This window comes from Pieris napi, chromosome 20, assembly GCF_905475465.1.
Source record: "Pieris napi chromosome 20, ilPieNapi1.2, whole genome shotgun sequence".
Lineage (NCBI taxonomy): Eukaryota > Metazoa > Arthropoda > Insecta > Lepidoptera > Pieridae > Pieris > Pieris napi.
This window is the reverse complement of record NC_062253.1, coordinates 10,122,083-10,136,304: the sequence shown is the minus strand read 5'-3', so window position 1 is coordinate 10,136,304 and position 14,222 is coordinate 10,122,083. Positions and strand designations below refer to the sequence as shown.

At 34.6% G+C, this 14,222-nt stretch overlaps 5 protein-coding genes across 6 annotated transcripts in view; 2 read left to right on the top strand and 3 right to left on the bottom strand.

The window, feature by feature from the left end:
* Positions 1 to 14,222, bottom strand: part of LOC125059691 (solute carrier organic anion transporter family member 4A1) — a 60,144-nt gene that overhangs the window by 33,950 nt on the left and 11,972 nt on the right. For both annotated transcript variants that reach the window (XM_047664236.1, XM_047664237.1), the window contains one exon: positions 3,106 to 3,250. In XM_047664236.1, coding sequence (XP_047520192.1) covers positions 3,106 to 3,250 — 145 coding nt within the window. The remainder of the gene's footprint in view (positions 1 to 3,105; positions 3,251 to 14,222) is intronic.
* LOC125059703 lies at positions 5,681 to 8,160 on the top strand. Its single transcript, XM_047664249.1, has 2 exons — positions 5,681 to 6,100; positions 7,442 to 8,160. The coding sequence occupies exons 1-2, from the start codon at positions 5,698 to 5,700 to the stop codon at positions 8,134 to 8,136; spliced, it is 1,098 nt and encodes a 365-aa protein (XP_047520205.1). The 5' UTR covers positions 5,681 to 5,697; the 3' UTR covers positions 8,137 to 8,160.
* LOC125059701 (protein ALP1-like) lies at positions 6,335 to 11,154 on the bottom strand. Its single transcript, XM_047664247.1, has 3 exons — positions 11,053 to 11,154; positions 8,151 to 8,531; positions 6,335 to 7,227 (listed from the first exon to the last, which is right to left on the bottom strand). Exons 2-3 carry the CDS (start codon positions 8,438 to 8,440, stop codon positions 6,345 to 6,347), a joined length of 1,173 nt encoding a protein of 390 aa, XP_047520203.1. The 5' UTR covers positions 8,441 to 8,531; positions 11,053 to 11,154; the 3' UTR covers positions 6,335 to 6,344.
* LOC125059702 lies at positions 10,991 to 13,470 on the top strand. The gene is made up of 2 exons (XM_047664248.1): positions 10,991 to 11,410; positions 12,752 to 13,470. The coding sequence occupies exons 1-2, from the start codon at positions 11,008 to 11,010 to the stop codon at positions 13,444 to 13,446; spliced, it is 1,098 nt and encodes a 365-aa protein (XP_047520204.1). The 5' UTR covers positions 10,991 to 11,007; the 3' UTR covers positions 13,447 to 13,470.
* Positions 11,645 to 13,887, bottom strand: LOC125059699 (protein ALP1-like). The gene is made up of 2 exons (XM_047664245.1): positions 13,461 to 13,887; positions 11,645 to 12,537 (listed from the first exon to the last, which is right to left on the bottom strand). Exons 1-2 carry the CDS (start codon positions 13,748 to 13,750, stop codon positions 11,655 to 11,657), a joined length of 1,173 nt encoding a protein of 390 aa, XP_047520201.1. The 5' UTR covers positions 13,751 to 13,887; the 3' UTR covers positions 11,645 to 11,654.

Below are 14,222 nucleotides of genomic sequence, written 5' to 3'. Positions count from 1 at the left end.
GTGCACCAATGGACGTTCTTTCTATGTGTGAAAAAGTCGACGGCGTGTATGTACCGGAGGCTGATTACCTACTTGCCTAATAGATTTAAAAATGATCATGAAACAGATTCAGAAACCTGAGGCCTAAAGAGGTTGTAGCGCCACAGATTTATTTTTATTTATGCTATTGGAGCAATAGTTTATGCGAACTCAACCCCTAAGGTTTTGCGTTCAAACGTCACCAAGAATTGTTTTTCTTCTACGAGCGTAAACAGTACTATGGTGAAAGTAACCAACTAGACCAGTGCAGATAGCCTTTAAAATAAATAAAAAGTGAAAAAAATAATAGTAGGATGAAACCTATTGGAAAGGGAGGATAATATTATAAAAATTAAAGGAAAAATAATTTACGGGCGATCTGAGGTCGGGAAGGGGTAGGGGGGGGGGGGAGTTTTAAGGGTAAAAAACGGTTTATCTCGATTTCCGGCAAAACTAAAAGTCCTATCGAAGAAAGTTAAACAGAAAAGTTGTTCAAAAAGTTAGTTTCAAAAATTATCGGCACTGGTCTAAACGTGAAACCGGCGTGTCTTAGACCTACCTATGTGTGAGGCATAGATGTATAAAAGATGAAGATAGCTTTGTAACGCCTCTAGATTATTATTTAATGGCAACACATACAAAGTTATTGTGACCTGGCAAACAGGTTAAATATGTCACATACGCTAGGATATAAATTCTCGTTAAACCATAATAACTAGAGTTGTGGGGGTGTACAGATATTTGGCCAATAATACGGATAATGTCCCCGCTATCGGACACTACAGGCTCCCGGGGGAAATTATGAGCGTTGTATCTTGTTGCTATTAGGCACTGCGTAGACAGGCTACGGTGCTAGAACAACCATTATGTACCGTTTCACTAGAGTAAAAAAATCTAATAATTTACGTAATATTTTTGAACATTCATAACCCATAGGGGACAAATGACTTTTGTGTCTATTTCATTAATTTTTTCTTAGGTAAGTCCGCCGTACCTTACTCGTAATTGCATTCATTGCACCCTTGTTCAATGCCTCATGTGCGTTTTCTACTAAGCCACGGAGACGTAGAAATCATATTTATTATTGCTTATGATTAGCAAAACTAAACTTAGTGTATATAATAATAGATCATCTGAGAAAATGAATTATATTTCTGAGTATTAATTAAGCAACGTAAAAATAACATTCCTTGAATCTAACACTAAAAACCTTTAAAAATATAATATTATAACTAAAATGTATTATTATAGGAGGCCCTTTAGGCAAGGTTCTGAAGATACTGGCAGCGTTCCCCCTTTGAACAGCTAGACTAAATCTTTGTCCGAGGTAGCTGCCAGCTCTTCGGTGTCGACTAACCTTTTTATTTTTTTTTCCATTCGTAAAATGGCTCTATGTGATCATCTGTTTTGGCAAATGGCTCATAAATTTGCATATAAGCCTGCCTTGGTCTCGGTGTATCGGCCTTTGGCTTACTAGAAACGCAAAACAAAAACAGACCTTCGCAACAATTACGTAAGTCGTATCATAAAAATATCAGTCACGAATAGTTAATAAAAATCACGAAACTAAATAATATATGGCAGTCGATTATTACAACTCAAAGTAATATAAAAAATGAAGTTAATACACCCATTTTTTACTCATATTTAATGTTTATCGCTCGTATAGTATAGTAGCACGTCTGCGAAGACTCTAACACCTTTAATCGTTGAAGGATTCACGCGATTTGGTTCTATCGGTTAGCTAATGATAGGTCCCAGTACAGATTTTAATAAAAATTGCAAGTTCCTTTCATATCTTAGGGACTTTTAAGGAACCTTAACAACCGTTTTGTTTCAAGCGTAAGTAACTTTTACTTTATATTGGTATAGAAAGCTGTGTGTAACAAATTATTTATTTCTATACATTTAGTACATAATTACATTTTCCAAAAACTTATACAGTTTCTTAAGCCGTAGAGTCGTAGAGCCGTATCAAATATGTACTTTGGATAGTTTGATAGATTTTACTTACAAAAATAATAATTTCAAAAGTTCATCTTTTATCAAAATCTTAAAATACTACCTCTAAAAGTACATTTAGATTCGACGATAATAGAAATATCAACAATTCCGAAGCGCATAAAAGCCAATAAACTGAATACACTCAAGCTTCAACATTCTGTAATTTCTGAAGTAACAAGTTAATAAAGAAATATCTCGCTATTATCCACTCAATAATTGTGTTACGAAGGTAATTCAGGGTGCAAATTGTTATTTAAATCCAATAAAAGCCCCCTCATGCAAATGTTAGGTGTTTTGTCACAATTACGTAGTTACAACCCCATTAGGGAGAATAATTAGGGGGAATACTTTCAAAGAATCGTATGGCTTCTAATTTGACATTGGAAGGTATGAATTACGATTATATAACATTGATACGACATACAATCAGTCATAATTTTTTAAGTATGTCTAGTCTGTGAGAGTTTTGCAGTTAAGATGAGGTTAACAGATAAATATTTATAGCTATCATATATAAATCATTTATTCATTTAGGTAACACAATGTACACTTATGAACGTCAGAAAGAAATACATATTAAATGTTTCTAATTTTACATTTACTGCCAGTTCTCAAATCAAGAGCGTAGAACGGAAAATTCATTCTATTATATATATTCTCATGCCATTCTTTTTAATCGCCAAGTTTTTTGTTTTACACAATGTTTGTAAGGATCTGCAACCATTACACTACAATGACACCACACCACATGACATCTTAAGTAATTAATAGTTAATTAATAATAATAATAAAAAACAACAAACATTTGCCCTCTATCAGCAGTAGGCAAGGTGAAATAGGAGCACGTACTTAAATTCTAGTGGGAACAACACGCAAATACATAGTCGAAATAACTAACTTCACCGCATACACGAATTCAATTCCGACCAGTCACCCGTTCACGGGTTTGACGCATGGCCAGCCATCGGCCACCTCGCCATATTTTAGGGAGAGAGACAACCCGACGCATGGACGCTTATGATTATGATCTATAAGTATTAAAATGTTTATTATGGATACATGTTGCCACGTAGTTGTACTTACCCTGTATAGCCCCCGCCCAGCATAGCCAGAAAAGCGCCCATTTTGCAGTACGGAATCTCTGAAGCCACCGCGGTCTAATCAGACCCCAACCACATCTGAGCGCTCTTTCTTCAGGCGACAACTGTGATGCTGTATCTTCTTCACCCTGATAAATGAAAAAAAAACAATTATATTTAGTACTTATAGCAGTGATTAATAAGGGACTTGAATATTGAGTTTTGATTTCTAAGCAAATTTTTGTACAAGAATCAGTGTATGTTTTAAAATGATGACTTTGTAGTATTTGTTGAAGATTGTTCGTCTTTTACAATGTATAGTAATATAACATTAATAGTTTCATTTATAGTTAGTTCGACGTCAACAAATAAATTTTTTATATTTTCGTAACATAATGTGATAATTAATATGGCATTTGCATCTCTATCTCTTTCTTTTTAAATCTGAATGTACTATATTCTTTGCAAATAAACGATTTTATTATTTTTAATAAACGTCGACAAAAAATCTAAATATACAATTACTCGGCTTAAACGAGAAGATCTGATAAGAAACTCTCCACCTTTCTCTTGAAGAGACCTAAAACTAAAGGAAGTTACCAGTTAAACGAGTATTTTTTTGCGTATAACCAGCTCCGTACGTGGACCGATCTGGATTATTAAGGTGTCAAACAATTGGGATTTGTCACTTACAAAACTTATTAAATCCACGTTTAATACATTGAATTCTTTTGAGACCAATCAATACAAATAAGAAATATTGTCAGTTATTTTGTAGTGCATTTTGATTAGGATTTTTCTTATATTTTAATAGTCTTTTTACACGCTTTATATTAGCTTCACCTGTATGTGTGCATGTATGTAACCGACTCCTTCGGACTCGATTTTGACCCACTTTTAACGGACAGATTTAATTCAAACTTTGCGCACCTGCCAAAGATCGATGACAATGCAATAATCCGAAAAAAAAATAAAAAAAATTAACTAAAAAATAAAAAATGAATAATAGTTTAAAAAAACTAAAAACCACGCCTTTAAAGCACATCAAACTAAAAAGTGAAAAATAATTCCTAATTTAGGCTGAAAATGGTAATGAACAAAAAATACTGGTATTATTGTGAAAAAGCGTGGGGCGCTCTGTGCCATCGAGCAACCCGTTTTTTAAAAAAAGTTTTTTTTAATTATTATTTTTCTACAAGATACTTGCAACCATTACCCCATCCATGGCAATATTGAGTTAAACCTCGACTAGATTCAATTTCATGGGCCACTATAAATAAGACTCTCTTAACATCCTTCTTGTATAAAACAATGTCTCAATTGCTGACAAAACGGAAGTACTTGTAAAATGTGCACTCAATATAATTACAGTGTATGTGGGTGAATTGATAAGAGCATTAAATCATGATAAACATAATAAGTTCCGGTCTCTTATTAATTCGTTTCTTACGAATGGGTCGTGATTTATTGATAACCTACTGTTATTTATTATTACAACCATTATCTAATAATATCTCATTAGTGCTTTAATCCTTTATGGGTTTTGAACTGATATATGTATATGTTGCTCTGGGTGAGCAACATTTACAATATACATATCTTATATCAGGTTAGTTGTCAAAAACTTATTAGGTAAGACATTCGGGAGTTGTACTTAACGATGTCGATGTTGACTGTTAAGCTTAGGTTTCCTAGAAAAGCGGTGCCGTTAACTAACGGCCGTCATTTTACGGTTATTAAACTTAACAGCTTTTCTAGGAAACCTAAGCTTTAGATTTAGAGACGAGAAATCCATTACATTCTTATTTTGTGCTAAGTCTCATTTCAGTATCTCACCCGCAGTCTTCAGAAATGCCAGTTTCCATATATACTTTCACCATACAAGCAATTATTTACATAGAAAGGATAATTCAGCCGGGATTTGAAGTCACGACCGTGAGAAAGATAATGTAGACATTTAAGTGTATCTTCTTTATTTTATTACATTTATTTATTAATTTACTTTATTTTTAAATACATTTGAGATATCTGATGGTATAGAATTATTATGTTAGTATTTTTATAATTAATGACTTTTCGCGAATATTAAACATTTGTAAAAACCCGAGTCGTGAACGCAGGATATTAAGTTCGATGCAAGATTATCAATGGTAACTTATGCTCCTACAAATCCTTATTTGTAGAGACATACCTAACAGAAATGTATTCCGTGCCCCATTCGGGGATTACGGGTACATAATCTTACTTCTAAAGATTTCTCTGTTTCATAAAACTGTCATTATTACAGTTGTAAGTGATCATATACAAAGAAAATTGACATGAAAATACTAGATTAAATAATATATAAGATGAATTTAAAATTAATAATATTTTTAAAAATACATTTAATACAATATCTTAAAAAGTATAATTTAACCAATGGGCGACTTTTTAAGTTTATATATTCTGAAAACAATAGGTTATGAATATTTATTCTCTTTTGTTCAAGATTTTACACTATAAAGGAATTATTAATGTTTCCGTAATTGGCAATGAAAATTTACTGTTATTTTTCTTGTAAGTTCTATTTAAGTTGAAACTTAGAGCTAGTTCAGACATGGCGGAATCCGTGCGGATGCAAATCGCGCGGTTAGACCGCGCGGATCTTATTTACATTAGCGCCTATAAATTCGTTCATACCTGTCCGCGCGGATTGACAAACCGCGCGGCTACCGCCACTCAACCGCTAGAAAATGAATTCGCGCGGTTGCCGCTCGGATCTATTTACTTGACGTACCTAGAGCGCGTTCAGTTGCTCTGCGGAAGCCGCGCGTATCGGACGGTGACAATGGATCGCTTCGACACCGAGCTATTCATCGATGAGGTGGAAAAGAGACCTGCTTTGTGGGACATCCAATGTGCAGAATATTCCAATAAAATTATTAGAAACGGAGCTTGGCAGGAGCTGGTGGATATTTTTGGAGAAAATGAGGATTCTTTGGAAAAAAAGGTTCTTTTTGGTCAGTATGTATTTAATTTTACATTTATCAGGGTAGTTTACATATTTTGTAATTGACAGTCCACCCCAAATAACTAAACTATATAAAAATGTTGTTATTGTGATTGGAGGTAAGTATCGGGCGCGGGAAAAATCTCACGATTCTCACGCACGCAAACACCACGCCTCGCTACTCGCCTCTAGTACTCGCCTCCAGTGAGGTCAACTTCGTTCTATCCGGGTGTCCCTTGACACCTCTCAAGTTTTTATATTTTTGTGTCTTGCCATTCTACACGACCCTCATTTACAAAGTAATTAGCATATTTGTCTCTAATATTTAATGATGACGGTGTACCCCTTCCTGCATGTAATGTATTAAGATTACTCATTGGCCCAGTATATAAAGTATCTTCAAACTGTATACCATCTCTAGTTCTAACAAAATTGTGTAGCACACAACAGGCCTTTATTATGTCTTCGGCAAAGTCTATATTAACGTTTATAGGCCTATGAAAAATGCGCCACTTGTTTGCCAGAATTCCAAAAGTGCATTCAATATAACGTCGAGCTCTTGATAACCTGTAATTAAATATATTTTTTTCGTATGATAGCCCTCTACCTGCATAGGGTCGCATTACAGTTTCGGATAAACCAAACGCTTCATCGCCAACTATGACGTATGGCAATGGCGTAGGATCTGTGTTAGATATTGGTTTAGGTTTTGGTATGTGTAATGACTTTTCTATTAATCTTTTATAAAATACCGAATTTTTAAAAATTGCAGAATCACTACTTTTTCCATATGATCCAATATCTATGAAAGAAAAACAATAGTTACTATCACAAAGTGCCAACAGCACTATGGAAAAAAAAGTTTTGTAATTATAATACAAAGATCCAGAATCATTGGGTTTTGTAATCCTTATATGCTTGCCATCTATGGCGCCAATGCAATTGGGGAAATTTGCATATTTTTCAAAATCTGTAGCTATTTTCTTCCATATATCTTCGCTGGGTTCAGGCATGACATTTTTTGCGACTTTTTCCCACAGAGCTTCACATACTTCACGGACAATTCCTGTAATTGTAGATTTGCCAAGACGAAAGTTGTAATGCAGTTCTCCAAAGGAACAACCAGTACCCAGATATCTGAAACAATATAATCTTGATCTGTATCGTTTTGTTAACAAAGTTGCAAACTTTTCATTTATTAATTATAAGTCGCGGGCACCAGCTAGTTTAAAATAATGAGTGTCAATTATTTTATTTTAAATTTTTCAAATTTTTGAGTGTCTTCAAATATTTGACCGCTCCTGTATTTATAAGTCTACAATTTTGTTAAAAATACTGATTTCTGTTCCAGGTGTAACTTTACAAAAAAAGTGGAAGAATATACGGGATGCTTATAATAAGGAATTCAAGAAAGGCAAATCAATTCCTTCTGGTTCTGGTGCATGTAAAGGTTCAAAATACATGTATTTTGACCGGCTTTCTTTTCTTCAGAAGACAGTAGAAAACAAAGAAACGACATCAAACATACATGAAGCCAAAAATGAAGGAATTCAAAACATTGACCAAAACCAAGATAATTTTGTTAATGCACGTGAAATACAACCAGTACCCAATAAAAGGAAGAAGACTAAAATTACTTCAGAAGAGCGATTGGCTGACATATTAGAAAATAGCATTGAATCAAGGGATAAAATACAGAGACAATTACAAGAAAGTATGTCAAAGCAAGATGATGATGATAAGCTTTTTTGTATGTCATTGTATAAAGAGTTAAAAAAAATTCCAGAAAATAAGCGTTTGGCTACTAAAATTGAATTACTCCAGGTAATACAGAAAGGGCAGAAATTACCAGCGCCTATTCATATCACGAGCCAGCAGAACACGCCTAATGAAGTATTTTGGCAAAACCAACAATATTCAAACCCACAAGGATATTTTACAGGATATTCTACAATCGTACCAGGAGAGTCTCCATCGCCTTTATCATGCAATAGCACTGACGACTCACAGTCTTCTATAGTACAAAACATATATTCTGATGTATAAAATAAATATCTTACCTTAATGTAATCACGAGTTTTTCTTCTGGGGCCACGCTTGACCTCATATGGGTATCATTAGATGCAATTTGTTCACTGATCATTTCTAATAATTCATCAAATGAATTTATCGACATTCTCAAATAATTAAAGAATTTTGGTTCAAAACTTCTTAATTTTGGATATAAAGTCAGAAACTGACCATGGGTGAGCCGATCACGTAATATTGGATGCACCCAATACTGCCGTTTCTTCTTTCTTTCTTTTTTACGGAGCAACAAGTACACACATATTGCTTCTTCGACTTCCATGATTGGACTAGAACGCTGTCACTCTATGCGGATTACGGCACTCCGCATTTACATCCGCGTCTGTCTGAACACTTGCGTTTAGAACCGCGCGATTTGCATCCGCACGGATTCCGCCATGTCTGAACTAGCTCTTATTGTTTTCAACTTTCTTTATTTTCTTATGTATTAAAAGTATTATTTATAAAGAACGGTATAAGTATATAACATTTATCGAATTGATTTAAAATATTATTTTCTCTTTTTGTTGTCATTTTTTATTAGTAGATTTTATTTAAAATAAATAAATCAGTGGCGCTACAACCTCTTTAGGTCTGAGCCTCAGATTTCTGAATCTGTTTCATGATCATTTTTCAATCTAATAGGCAAGTAGGTGATCAGCCTCCAGTGTCTGACACACGCCGTAGACGTTTTGGGTCTAAGACATATCGATTTCCTCACGATGTTTTCCTTCACCGTTCGAGCAAATGTTAAATGCGCACATAGAAAGAAAGTCCATTGGTGCACAGCCGGGGATCGAACCTACGACCTCAGGGATGAGAGTCGCACATGTCATTCATAAATGTTATGTTCGCATGTTCGCGTTGATCCAATCAACAATAAAGGTTCATTCGTCGGAAAAAGGTAATCATGTGTAATGAATGCAAAACAAAAGACAATTTTCATTGTCAAACGAAGGCGTGGGCGTTGTATAACCATTTACTATATTAGTATATCAAACTATTAAACGAGTTTGATGAAAATACTGTTCTCTAATTTGGAATATCCTGATTTAAATCATAAACAGGACTAACTAATCTTTTAGTTTCCGAGATATTTCTGGACAAACATACATGAACATACGAAATTTAGCACATGTTCTTGGAAGCCTAATATCATACTCAATTTTAAAAAAAAATTATTTTATTTACATTAAAAAAATTATTTTATTTATTACTTTTAGACAAGACTTCATTACTTAGACTGCTAACTTTGACTAATATTTTTTTTTCTACTAAGTATTTTTATTATTACATTCTTAATTTTTTTGCGACTGAGGCGCTATCAGCTGTGGTCTCTGGCAGAATGACCAGCGCTGTGGACAGTCTGCTCCTCAGTATAATACCAGGGCCAATTACAACCACAACACACACGCATTACACAATTAAAACGTGCCGCGTTCTTTAAAAGAAAAAAATTGTTTCTTTCATTCGTTCGTTCATGGTTTGTTATTTTTTGTGTTTCTATGTGTATATTTTGTTACTAATAAATGTTTAATTATTATCCGACAATATCAAATATATTATCACTTAATCATTCGTAGATTCGGTTAAAACGAGAAAAACTCCGCAAGTAGTCTTTATAGTTGTAAGTTTTTTGGTTCACAAGATGCTTATTAGGAGCTGCGACCATTTTTCTTACTAGCCAGTTATTGTTTACTGTATAACTAAATATATCATAGTCGAGCTTCTGAACCAGCTATTAACAGCTTTTGTGTAAAATTTCGTCAGTTTTAATTGTATATATAACTCCGAATTTCTAAAACGTTCTAAATGTTTTCATCTACAATGCTGTCAATTCAAGGTGTACCCCTGTGGCTTTAGCTGTGTTAATGAATCCACAAACAGTTTTATATAATACTAGCGGATCTGACAGACGTCTTACATACAAAAAAAGATATCTTATAATGTGAATCATTTTCGAATTTCATCAAAATCTTTCCAGTCCTTTACAAGTTTAATTACGAAAACATGCACAGAAGATTTATAGCTGTTTATTTGCTATTAAATACATAGATACTGACTGCAGCGCCATCTGCCAGTCTGATTTGTGTATCTAAACCATCCAGGGAGCCACCCAAACGCATATCGAAAAACTCATTCAAATCGCTCCAGCCGTTTAAGAGGAGTTCATTGCCAACCACACGTACAGTAGAATTATATACGCATATAATATCGCTGTAAAATTTATATCTGGGCATAGATGGCAACCAGGTAATTCTTTTGTCTTATACAATATGTTTTTGTGTCTACAAATTCTCACCGCACGTTGTTTTTACCATACGAACAAGTGTTAATTTCGCACAAAAATTAAACACAACCAGAGTTCAAATACACGAAGCTTTTGGGTTGTGAATCAACCATTAAATAGTGCTTTTTGTTCTATGATATAAACTGTTAGTCATCTAGCTATGGGTTTATATTAAACATTTTAATTGATGATAGTTTCATTGTTGGGCAAGGGTGGACGTAAATTTCGCGTTAGAAGACACAGTTCCAAGGTATTTATTATTTACTATGAGGTGACATGATTTTTTTAACGGAATGAGTAATAATGTCTGTCTAGGGTGGTCATGATAGAGGGGGTCTTGATCTTATATATAAAAGAGTATATTATTTATACACAATACACCGGATACCCATTCAATATACGTAAGGACCATTTAGCTCGTTTATACGTGACACATTCTATTCGAAGCCGCTTAAATCAAGTATAAAGGAATTATTAATGTTTCCGTAATTGGCAATGAAAATTTACTGTTATTTTTCTTGTAAGTTCTATTTAAGTTGAAACTTAGAGCTAGTTCAGACATGGCGGAATCCGTGCGGATGCAAATCGCGCGGTTAGACCGCGCGGATCTTATTTACATTAGCGCCTATAAATTCGTTCATACCTGTCCGCGCGGATTGACAAACCGCGCGGCTACCGCCACTCAACCGCTAGAAAATGAATTCGCGCGGTTGCCGCTCGGATCTATTTACTTGACGTACCTAGAGCGCGTTCAGTTGCTCTGCGGAAGCCGCGCGTATCGGACGGTGACAATGGATCGCTTCGACACCGAGCTATTCATCGATGAGGTGGAAAAGAGACCTGCTTTGTGGGACATCCAATGTGCAGAATATTCCAATAAAATTATTAGAAACGGAGCTTGGCAGGAGCTGGTGGATATTTTTGGAGAAAATGAGGATTCTTTGGAAAAAAAGGTTCTTTTTGGTCAGTATGTATTTAATTTTACATTTATCAGGGTAGTTTACATATTTTGTAATTGACAGTCCACCCCAAATAACTAAACTATATAAAAATGTTGTTATTGTGATTGGAGGTAAGTATCGGGCGCGGGAAAAATCTCACGATTCTCACGCACGCAAACACCACGCCTCGCTACTCGCCTCTAGTACTCGCCTCCAGTGAGGTCAACTTCGTTCTATCCGGGTGTCCCTTGACACCTCTCAAGTTTTTATATTTTTGTGTCTTGCCATTCTACACGACCCTCATTTACAAAGTAATTAGCATATTTGTCTCTAATATTTAATGATGACGGTGTACCCCTTCCTGCATGTAATGTATTAAGATTACTCATTGGCCCAGTATATAAAGTATCTTCAAACTGTATACCATCTCTAGTTCTAACAAAATTGTGTAGCACACAACAGGCCTTTATTATGTCTTCGGCAAAGTCTATATTAACGTTTATAGGCCTATGAAAAATGCGCCACTTGTTTGCCAGAATTCCAAAAGTGCATTCAATATAACGTCGAGCTCTTGATAACCTGTAATTAAATATATTTTTTTCGTATGATAGCCCTCTACCTGCATAGGGTCGCATTACAGTTTCGGATAAACCAAACGCTTCATCGCCAACTATGACGTATGGCAATGGCGTAGGATCTGTGTTAGATATTGGTTTAGGTTTTGGTATGTGTAATGACTTTTCTATTAATCTTTTATAAAATACCGAATTTTTAAAAATTGCAGAATCACTACTTTTTCCATATGATCCAATATCTATGAAAGAAAAACAATAGTTACTATCACAAAGTGCCAACAGCACTATGGAAAAAAAAGTTTTGTAATTATAATACAAAGATCCAGAATCATTGGGTTTTGTAATCCTTATATGCTTGCCATCTATGGCGCCAATGCAATTGGGGAAATTTGCATATTTTTCAAAATCTGTAGCTATTTTCTTCCATATATCTTCGCTGGGTTCAGGCATGACATTTTTTGCGACTTTTTCCCACAGAGCTTCACATACTTCACGGACAATTCCTGTAATTGTAGATTTGCCAAGACGAAAGTTGTAATGCAGTTCTCCAAAGGAACAACCAGTACCCAGATATCTGAAACAATATAATCTTGATCTGTATCGTTTTGTTAACAAAGTTGCAAACTTTTCATTTATTAATTATAAGTCGCGGGCACCAGCTAGTTTAAAATAATGAGTGTCAATTATTTTATTTTAAATTTTTCAAATTTTTGAGTGTCTTCAAATATTTGACCGCTCCTGTATTTATAAGTCTACAATTTTGTTAAAAATACTGATTTCTGTTCCAGGTGTAACTTTACAAAAAAAGTGGAAGAATATACGGGATGCTTATAATAAGGAATTCAAGAAAGGCAAATCAATTCCTTCTGGTTCTGGTGCATGTAAAGGTTCAAAATACATGTATTTTGACCGGCTTTCTTTTCTTCAGAAGACAGTAGAAAACAAAGAAACGACATCAAACATACATGAAGCCAAAAATGAAGGAATTCAAAACATTGACCAAAACCAAGATAATTTTGTTAATGCACGTGAAATACAACCAGTACCCAATAAAAGGAAGAAGACTAAAATTACTTCAGAAGAGCGATTGGCTGACATATTAGAAAATAGCATTGAATCAAGGGATAAAATACAGAGACAATTACAAGAAAGTATGTCAAAGCAAGATGATGATGATAAGCTTTTTTGTATGTCATTGTATAAAGAGTTAAAAAAAATTCCAGAAAATAAGCGTTTGGCTACTAAAATTGAATTACTCCAGGTAATACAGAAAGGGCAGAAATTACCAGCGCCTATTCATATCACGAGCCAGCAGAACACGCCTAATGAAGTATTTTGGCAAAACCAACAATATTCAAACCCACAAGGATATTTTACAGGATATTCTACAATCGTACCAGGAGAGTCTCCATCGCCTTTATCATGCAATAGCACTGACGACTCACAGTCTTCTATAGTACAAAACATATATTCTGATGTATAAAATAAATATCTTACCTTAATGTAATCACGAGTTTTTCTTCTGGGGCCACGCTTGACCTCATATGGGTATCATTAGATGCAATTTGTTCACTGATCATTTCTAATAATTCATCAAATGAATTTATCGACATTCTCAAATAATTAAAGAATTTTGGTTCAAAACTTCTTAATTTTGGATATAAAGTCAGAAACTGACCATGGGTGAGCCGATCACGTAATATTGGATGCACCCAATACTGCCGTTTCTTCTTTCTTTCTTTTTTACGGAGCAACAAGTACACACATATTGCTTCTTCGACTTCCATGATTGGACTAGAACGCTGTCACTCTATGCGGATTACGGCACTCCGCATTTACATCCGCGTCTGTCTGAACACTTGCGTTTAGAACCGCGCGATTTGCATCCGCACGGATTCCGCCATGTCTGAACTAGCTCTTATTGTTTTCAACTTTCTTTATTTTCTTATGTATTAAAAGTATTATTTATAAAGAACGGTATAAGTATATAACATTTATCGAATTGATTTAAAATATTATTTTCTCTTTTTGTTGTCATTTTTTATTAGTAGATTTTATTTAAAATAAATAAATCAGTGGCGCTACAACCTCTTTAGGTCTGAGCCTCAGATTTCTGAATCTGTTTCATGATCATTTTTCAATCTAATAGGCAAGTAGGTGATCAGCCTCCAGTGTCTGACACACGCCGTAGACGTTTTGGGTCTAAGACATATCGATTTCCTCACGATGTTTTCCTTCACCGTTCGAGCAAATGTTAAA